Below are 10,051 nucleotides of genomic sequence, written 5' to 3'. Positions count from 1 at the left end.
TTACAGAAATAGGATAAATTCAAAAATATCCTCTGTGGCATTGGCTTCCGTTCGCATTAGATATAGTGCTATATAGCGGCCAAATATTGCACACTGGGGCTTTAGAGGGACAGTTTGAATATTTAGTGCCTCTTAGTGGTACATTTATTCAGTGAAAAAAAAAAACAAAAAAATGACTTGAACACTAGGCAAAAATACATTTACAGTACTATCATACTAATTTACAGTTTTATAAAAAAAAGTCGTAGTTTAGGAAATTTGTACTTCGTTAAAATAGTGGAATCCCTGTTCCATGTTTGTCTGCCGTCTCGTTGCTTGCTGTGGCAATGGGTTTCGTTCGCATTAGACAACAGTGCCATCAAGTAGCCATATTATACACACAGGGGCTTTGAGAAAAATGAAGGGAAGTTCTCCGATGCAGTTTTTTATTAGTATTTTTTTTTTCTCCAATCAACGGTCTCAGTCGTCGTGTTTGAGCCTTCGGATTTTGCCCTTGTGCCGGTCGATCTCCTTCTGCAGGCGCTCGATTTCCTTTTTGTGGTGCTCGATCTCCTCGCTGTGGTGCTTGCGCAGCGCTTCCATTTGCTCCTTCTCTTTTTGCCTAAAACGGGACGGCGTTAAAGGGTGAAAACGAGACCGAGACGAGACTAAAGGAAACTAAACCTAAAGTAGCGCTCTTCTTCTGCCGCTTCTCGTCTGCCGAAAGCACCTCCTGCTTGCCTCACCGGTCCTCCTCCGCCTCCCCCTTTGCCTGCTCCTTTTCCCAATTCCCCCAACTGAAAGATAAAAACTCAATTAATAACAGATAGTTTCCGGAATGTACAATAAATAAATATTGCTTTTGTCCTATCCTCTACTCTGCAGTGTTATTGTCTTCACAATTGCGGGCCCGCTAGACGACACTGAGAAGCGCGAGAGAAAAAAAGAGCCGAAAACCCAACACAGTTCTAAATATATCCACTTGATGTCGCCCAAACCCAGGCATCACTCTCAAAACGACTGTCGGTGGATTTTTTTCTTTCTCGTTTTCTCTCTCATTTTCACTCTTTTTGTCTCTTCCTCTTTCTTTGTTTCTATCTATCTTTTTCCCTTTTCTATGTTTGTTTCTCTCTTAATATTTGTTTTAATTTATTGATGTATTCCTTTCTCTCTCTCCTTATGTATTCCCTTATTTCTCTCACTCTCTCCCTCATTTTATCACTTTCTCTCATCCAATGTTTTAATCCAACCTGCCAAACAAAAATAGTAAAAATATAATGCTAGAAGTTCACATTTCACGGATGCTGTATTCACCTGGGTCGTCAGGGCACCATTTCCTGTGCTGTCTCTTGGGCAAGTACAGCCTTGTGGCACACATCCCTCGACAGGCCGTTTTTTGGGATTGGGGTTTTCTCCCCCACTGTACCTTCATCATCTGGTCACAGTTGGTTGTCGGTGTAAAGCAGGCATGTCAAACTCAGTTTGGCTTTGGGAACCTGATCCAGACTTTATGTTCTCAGGTATAAAAATGTCAACGCCAAATATTTAGCTTTTTATTTTTATTTTTCAGTACTATGCTCTGGCATTCAGCCTACATATTTAGGCTTTTCTACAAATAGTAATCATAGGTAAAATGTGATATTTTCTTAGGACAACACATTTATTCACAGACAATGGAAAAAAATTGCTTTTCATGTTTTGCATTGAATGTGTTAGCGATTTGCTTATTTTAATGGTTGCGTAAATGCAGTTGTAGATCTGAACTAATTCACCACAAACGTATACAAAGTCAACTGGGAGCTAGAAATAAAAATATGCTCGACTCAGTTATCATGCAACTTTGAACTTAATAAAAAAGAAATAAAAAAATAAGAATTTTAGCGGTGAACAGGCAAGAACATCAGATCTAACTACTAGGCTGAATCTGAGCAAAAATACCGCACATTATTGTCTTTAACATGAAACAAGACTGGACGTCGGCTTTTTTACACCTTTACTGTCCTCTTGTGGTGGGAAGGAGCATTTGATTTGTATCTATTAATTAAATCACATATTTTGATAGAAATGGGCTACAGACTTGCTTTTTTTTGGATTAAAATAATTAATATTTCTGGTATGAAGTGTCGTCTCGCTCTTTAAAAATGAGCCGGCATTTACAGGAAGAGGCCCCAACAACATATATGTTAAAAAGTACAAAAATGTTTTATTTTGGCGCTTTTTTCCCTCAGTGTGCTTACCTGTGCTCCCATACAAACTATATTTTTCATTGCGCTAATGCCCAACATCTAAATAGCTGGCTAGATTTTTCAGGATTTACTATTTTCTTTTGATCATTTATCAGTTTTATTAAAATGAAAATGTGCTTCTGAGCTAGCCTGATAAGATTTTGACTATTTCCATGCAAATGATATAATCTATTGCGTAAAAGGGGAGATATTATATTATGTTGCTTTTCATTAAAGTTTATTTACAAATAAATACATTTATTCATAGGTTTCAAAGGGTTTCAAAACTGATAAGATAAAATAATCTTTTCACAAACAAATATACAATAACATATAACTTGTGTATGTAAGTGTAAATGACAAAAAATGGCCCACGATATCTTTTTTTCATGTATTGCAAAGGCATCAGATTTAAGACTCAATCAGCCGTTTTATTTTATCCTTACACTCTATGCAAAGAATTTTAACCTGATGCGGCCTGATACTCAAAATGTTTGCCTCTTCGAAATCACTTTTCATTTTAATCCACTGTCTCCTCCCCCCTCTGCATCCACCTGCTACTGCGCACTACCAGCTCAAGTCACGTCACACAAAAGGTAAAGAAAATATCATTTTTTCATAATAATTATTCATAAAGTTATTTAATCCTATACATGCATGTTAGATATAAGCATATTAACTTTAAGTCCAGTTATTTTAATCCACTGTCTCCTTCCCTTCTGCATCTACCTGCTACTCCGCTGTACCAGCTCAAGTCATGTCACACCGAATGTAAATAAAATGCCATTTTTCCATTACATTGATACTAATTAATTAAATCATATGCATGTACATTACACATAAGTAGTATTTACTTTCGACTACTATGTTGCTTTCAACTGGCATACCGGGAGTTCAAAGCTAATTAGCATAGGTTCCATCACGTCTATTCGGCCATTTGACTTTGCGATCCCCACCACAGAACCGATTCATGTATAACGGGGCTCTACTTTACTTTTACCCGCACTGCATCTAGAATTGATGCAGCATCTCGTATATCGAATCAAATTTGTAGCAAAGATAAAACCGATTTTTAATACATTTTCTCAACAACTTTTTTTGCAAGAACGTAAAAATTTTGGGAATATTTAGGCTTTAGAGGGGGAAACCTGCCACACCCTCGTTTTGTGCATTTGTACTATAGCAAGCGGGGCCCAAATCCAAGGTTTTTTTGGCATGCATAGTCGTTCATATTTACAGAGTTCACTCAACGATGTTGACATAAAACTTGTTAAAACATTGTGTACTATCGATCGGTAGTTTGCCAGAAACAAAGTAAAGACTTTTGAGTAAGATGCATTTCAAGATCGACATAATTATTACTCCAGTTGGACTTCGGTGCAAAGTCCAGAGATTGCCTTCCACGAAAAATAAAATAAAAACAAATAACAAACAGGCTAATGCTAACATGGCAAACTGTCATGACGTCAGCAGCACGACGCTCTTTACCTGATCGGAGAACTTTCGGATGTGGTTGGAAATGCAAGCCCTCGCGTTGAGTCGCGACAAGAGTCGAGACATTTTTTGTAAGATGTTCTTAAAAGTCAACAAGTCAAAAAAATCGCTTGCAAAACTGCGTAAACTTGCGAACACATCTGGGCGGAAGTTGGCTTGTTGCTGCTACCTACAGGATGGATGGAGAACTGCAGAACGGAGTCGCCTCGGGTTGAATATAATGTATAGAATTGACATCTTATTACTAATATCTTCAGGCAATAGCTCTCCTTAGTAGTGATTGCATTCCCCTTATCAAGCGACAATAAACCTCACAAACGCAACAGCGGCACCAATTGACACACAGCAAGACAGACTATGTAGAAAAGGGGTCTCAAACTTTTCATGCCGGATTAGGCCCGCCAGCAGATCCCGGCCAGTGCGACGATGCTGAGAGAAGTGCAAGGGAAAAATGAGCTGCATTTTGAAATATGTCCACTATTTTATTATTTCTCTTTTATTTATTTCTCCTTTTCTCTTTCTTTCTTTCTTTCTTTCTTTCTTTCTTTCTTTCTTTCTTTCTTTCTTTCTTTCTTTCTTTCTTTCTTTCTTTCTTTCTTTCTTTCTTTCTTTCTTTCTTTCTTTCTTTCTTTCTTTCTTTCTTTCTTTCTTTCTTTCTTTCTTTCTTTCTTTCTTTCTTTCTTTCTTTCTTTCTTTCTTTCTTACTTTCTTTCTACTAGTCCGTCTTCAAATTGAAATGAATATATATACAAAAATTATAACCATAACGAATACATCTTTTTGCTTTATTATTGTATTGTTCTCAGCTCAGGGATGCTGCTGGAAATGTGAATTTCCCTCTGGGGATGAATAAAGTATCTATCTATCTATCTATCTATCTATCTATCTATCTATCTATCTATCTATCTATCTATCTATCTATCTATCTATCTATCTATCTATCTATCTATCTATCTATCTATCTATCTATCTATCTATCTATCTATCTATCTATCTATCTATCTATCTATCTATCTATCTATCTATCTAAATAAAACATAAAATACATCAAAAATGCAATGTTAAAAACAGGAGTAAAGTACTGTATGAAAAAGAATATAAAACAGAATCACATCTTTAAAATAAATAAAACCAATTCCAAAAACAAATACAAAATGAAAGAAATGAATACCAACTAGTCATGTCAAGTCAAGTCATTTTTATTAGTGTAGCCCTTTATTACCAGAAGTTTCAAAGGGGCTGCACAGACCACAGACTATTATTATAAGAAAATACTCAAAACTTCGGCATGAAGAAAATAAAGATTTAATCCGTTCTCTTACATACAAATATATATATATATATATATATATATATATATATATATATATATATATATATATATATATATATATATATATACAGTGGAACCTCGGTTTTCGAACGCCTCTCAGTTCGAACAAATCGGAGTCCGACCAAAAATTTCGAGAAATTCTTGCACGGCGGCGCAGTGGTTAGCGCGTGTGCGGCACAGTCCTAAGGTCTTGGGAACCTCCTGTGTGGGTTCAAATCCAGCTACCGGACATCCTGTGCGGAGTTTGTATGTTCTCCCCGTGCTTGCGTGGGTTTCGTCCGGGCACTCTGGTCTCCTCCCACATTCCAGAGACATGCATTTTCAGGTTGATTGGCTGGTCGAACTTGTCCCTAGGTGTGAACGAGCGAGTGAGTTGTCTGTCCCTGTGTGGGTTCTAGCACCCCGCGACCCTACTGAAGATAAGTGGTGCAGCTAATGAGATGAGATGAGATATATATATATATATATATATATATATATATATATATATATATATATATATATATATATATATATATATATATATATATATATATATATATATATATATATATATATATATATATATATATATATATATATATATATATATATATATATATATATATATATATATATATATATATATATATATATATATATATATATATATATATATATATATATATATATATATATATATAGTAATCCAGGGGCAGCACGGCGGCGCAGTGGTTAGCGCTTGTGCGGCACAGTTCATGTTGTGGGAACCTGTCGTGGGTTCAAATCCAGCTCCAGACTTTCTGTGCGGAGTTTGTATGTTCTCCCCGTGCCTGCGTGGGTTTCCTCCGGGCACTCCGGTTTCCTCCCACATTCCAAAAACATGCATTTCAGGTGAATTGGCCGGTCCAAATTGTCCCTAGGTGTGAATGAGCGAATGAGTTGTCTGTCCCCGTGTGCCCTGCGATTGGCTGGCAACCAGTTCAGGGTGTCCCCTGCCCACTGCCCGAAGATGGCTGGGATGGGCTCCAGCCCCCCCGCGACCCTAATGAGGATAAGCGGTACGGCTAATGAGATGAGATGAGATATAGTAATCCCTCGGTTATCGCCGGTAATGGGGACCAAAACCACCCTTGAAAAGTGAAAATCCGCAAAGTAGCGACGCCCCTTCAAAAATGCTTTAAAATTGTTTTTTTTTAAATTATTTTATTTAATTATTATTATTTTTTAGACCTGTGAAGCTCTGAACCCGCGAACGTGGAACCACAGACTAGCGACGCCCCTTCAAAAATGCTTTAAATTTTTTTTTATTTATTTTTTTATTATTATTATTTTGTAGACCCGCGAAGCTCTGAACCCGCGAACGTGGAACCGCAAAGTAGCGAGGTCCCACTGTATATATAATTTTAGTTTTAGTGTTATAGATTATTCTGTCCCCATGATCGCGTAATTGAGGAAATAATTCATCTGCTTTATGGTTCCTCATTTAGCCATCACTACCCTTGAGCGTCTGGGTTGTCGGGCTCCACTTCTTGTGGTGTGTCTTGGGAAAGTATACCCTGGCGTAGCCCATCCCTCTGCGGGGGTTTGCTCTTCACATAAAACAGAAGTTGCCTCCTAACCTGATTCAGATAAAGCACCTTTGACATCTGGTTGCCGTTGTTGTCGGTGTAAATCAACTATAAATTAATAATAAATAGAAGATGAAATCAAATCAAAAAGTAAACAAAAGATCAAAAAATTAAAAAAATTAAAGAAAATTTAAAAATCAATATAGAATATAAAATGAAATAAAATATTACTATCGGCAAGGACTCCCTAGTTCTAGCTTTGCAAGAATATGGCTTTATTTTATTTTCTACTGTACTGCATTTAGCTAACAGCCGATGTTTTTTTCCCCGGTTAAAACAACTTGCAGAATTTATTCTCATGAGAGCTCACAGTGTCACGGAGCGGAGTGGAAGGGGTGACCGGACCAGAACGGAGGCAGGAGGCAGGAAGGGAGAACTCAATTGCGTGACGATCCATAAGTTTTATTTAACAAAATAAAAGTTGTCAAAAAGTCAGGGACAAGACAAACAAAAACAGTCTTACAATCAGAACAGAACGGTACAGAGTTCCTCCGGCACGAACTCAACAGGACAGGGCATAACAGACGGAAAATGTTTTAAAAACTAAAACAGGACAAGGCATAGCAGACCGGGGAATGTGTATATAATGAGCCAGCGCCCGCCAAACCCACAACCCAGCCTTAAGTAGCAGACCAGCAATCAGCTGATCTGCTTCAGCTTGAGTTCGGGGGCGCGGCAGACTGGTTGCCATGGCGACCGTGACACACAGCAAATTCTAATTATCAAGTGATATCGAGCACAATTCAAACCCTTCTTGTCTCTCATCATGTTTTTTCAAGAGCGGCAAAGGAAAAAAAAAAAAATTGCTGCTTTTATCGCTTCGACATTTTGCTCGAGTCATTCGCATATACCTGCACCTTTTCACTTCAAGTGTTGCCAAAGGAAATGGTTGCCTAGCAACAGCGCATGCAAAGAACAAAGTAAGGTTATGTGCTCTTTTCACAAATATTGGCTTGCAAAAACAACATAAATGTACGAATAATTATTCATTATGCATCCCTCTGTCTTAAAAAGGACACAGCCATTTTATGTGAACATTTTTTCAAATTCCATGACTTACACAACACTGTATTTGTCACAAAAAACATAAAAAGCAGACAACGACTGCTTTCTGTCTGCAAAAAAAGCTCCACTTTTCAAACACGATTTTATTTAAATGCTTCTATAGCACTGCTGCCATTCTCCTTTCATAATAGCCCCGGAGTTGGCCGACTGTTGCCATGGTAACCATCCCTGCCGCTGCCGGGGTTCATGCAGAGTCTTTGTGTGCAAGGTCACTTTAGCAAGAAACATCTGGCGTGCTTTTCTTACAAAAATGAAAAATGTTATTCTTATTTCATGCACTGATTTTTTGTTTTGCACATATAAAAGGGCAATGTGTAATATTTTAATATGCAATAATTATTTGACCTTTGTCATAAGTATTTTGTCTTTAGAGAATAACTTCGAAGGATATCTAATGAAACACATTGTAAAAGTCATAAATAAATAAAATAGCATCTACTTTTCTGTTCATTTTAGCAAAGGACTCCAAGAGGCATTTTGAACATACTGGGCGTCTATATATACTTTAGAATTTTTGCTCAAATAACCTTTTATTATTATTATTTGATTCAATTTGAATTTTTTACTTTCTGTTTTCTTTTTTTGTTACATTTATTTTTTATACTCGTAATTGTATTTTTAATTTTTTTATTAATTTAATATTATTTTGTTCTGTTCTTGTTTTCTTATTCTTTTTATATAATTATTATTTATTCATTCCTTTTTCAATTTGATATCATTTTATTTTCTTCCTCTATTTTATTTGTTTATTTATAATAAATACAATATACTTTTTTAAATTTTAATTTAATTTTATTTGATTTAATTATTTTTGGTTTTTTATATTCAGTGTTTCCGTAGTGCAGCACATTCGCCTAAAACGTGAAAGGCCCCCCGTTCGAGACTGGGTGGAAACATTTGTTGGCCTGGAGAGGGGTGTGCGCCACCAGGCTGTGCTTGCCCAAGACGCACCACAGGAAATGATGCCCCTATGACCCTAGTAGTTAAGGGATCCACTCACCCACCCATATTCATTGTAATCATAATTGTATATATTTATCTTCAATTTGATTTACTTTTATTTTATTTATTGTTATTAAATTTTCAGTTATGATTATAATCTTAATTGATTTCAATTTAGTAGGATTTCATTTTTTGCTCCTTTTATTTGTTTATTTATGGTTATAATTTAGGGCAGCACGGCGGCGTAGTGGTTAGCGCGTGTACGGCACAGTTCTGAGGTCATGAGATCAAACCTCCTGTGTGGAGTTTGCATGTTCTCCCCGTGCTTGCGGGGGTTTCCTCCCACATTCCAAAAACATGCATCTTAGGTTAATTGGCCGGTCCGAATTTTCCCTAGGTGTGAATGAGCAAGTGAGTTGCCTGTCTCTGTGTGCCCTGCGACTGGCTGGCACCCAGTTCAGGGTGTCCCCTCCCCACAGCCCGAGGATGGCTGGGATGGCCTCCAGCACCCCCGCGACCCTACTGAGGATAAGCGGTGCAGATAATGGATGGATTGATAGATATTATTTAACTTACCTGTTTGTAGTTTTCTTTTATTTTCTAATATTTTGTTTGGTTTTATTTTATTTCCCTTTATTTTATTTTATTTTATATATGAAAAGGGGAAATTATTTTATATATGTACATTGAACTAGGTTCGATTTTTAATGCACACTGGGGCAGGTTTTCTAAAAAACGATTTAGGGGGATTTAGTGAATCAAATATGAAATACTGTTAAATATATTTCAAATAATTAGAAATTATCAAGAACAATGGGTGCACCAAGTTTTGTAAGTATTCAATAATTTTTAGGCCCTAAAAATTAGATTTACCCTTACCCCAAAAACAGAAATAATGTCCTCTGGCTTTAAAATCATTATTTTCCCCTTTGCTTGGCGTAAAACTAGAACTTAAGGACGGTTGCTCTTTCAAATTAAGAGCTCCTTATTTATTTATTTTTTTGGTACCATCAAAGGAGGACTATATTTGGACTAAGTGACTTTGCTGGAGGCTGATTAAAAATAGATGACAAATACATCATTTTATTCTCTGTGCCTCACTTTCAACAAATGTCAAAAAAAAAGCTCATTTGTGTCATTTATATTGTCTTTTATTAGAAACTAATGTTTGCAGACTGTTTTTTGCCTATGACTGGCACAGTTGTGCTTCTACAATAGACCTTTTGGATGCGGTGACCCCCCCTTAAGACATTTTCGGTTTATGATGTGAAATGAAATGTTTTTCGGAACCTGTTTATGGAATTTGTCTGTACTATATTTATTTGCTATGGGTCCTAACACTTGCAATGATGCTATAGGGAGAAGCAAAAACATGATAACCTGGGATAAAAGCTTGGTATTAT

At 36.6% G+C, this 10,051-nt stretch overlaps 1 protein-coding gene across 1 annotated transcript; it reads right to left on the bottom strand.

The window, feature by feature from the left end:
• Positions 1 to 408: 408 nt before the first annotated feature.
• Positions 409 to 3,892, bottom strand: atp5if1a (ATP synthase inhibitory factor subunit 1a). The gene is made up of 3 exons (XM_088328462.1): positions 3,693 to 3,892; positions 664 to 776; positions 409 to 601 (listed from the first exon to the last, which is right to left on the bottom strand). The coding sequence occupies exons 1-3, from the start codon at positions 3,762 to 3,764 to the stop codon at positions 460 to 462; spliced, it is 327 nt and encodes a 108-aa protein (XP_088184588.1). The 5' UTR covers positions 3,765 to 3,892; the 3' UTR covers positions 409 to 459.
• Positions 3,893 to 10,051: the final 6,159 nt, after the last annotated feature.

This window comes from Urocampus carinirostris, chromosome 2 (genome assembly GCF_059441175.1).
Source record: "Urocampus carinirostris isolate Australia breed hairy pipefish chromosome 2, RoL_Ucar_1.0, whole genome shotgun sequence".
Classification (NCBI taxonomy): domain Eukaryota; kingdom Metazoa; phylum Chordata; class Actinopteri; order Syngnathiformes; family Syngnathidae; genus Urocampus; species Urocampus carinirostris.
This window is presented reverse-complemented; position numbering and strand designations above follow the sequence as displayed.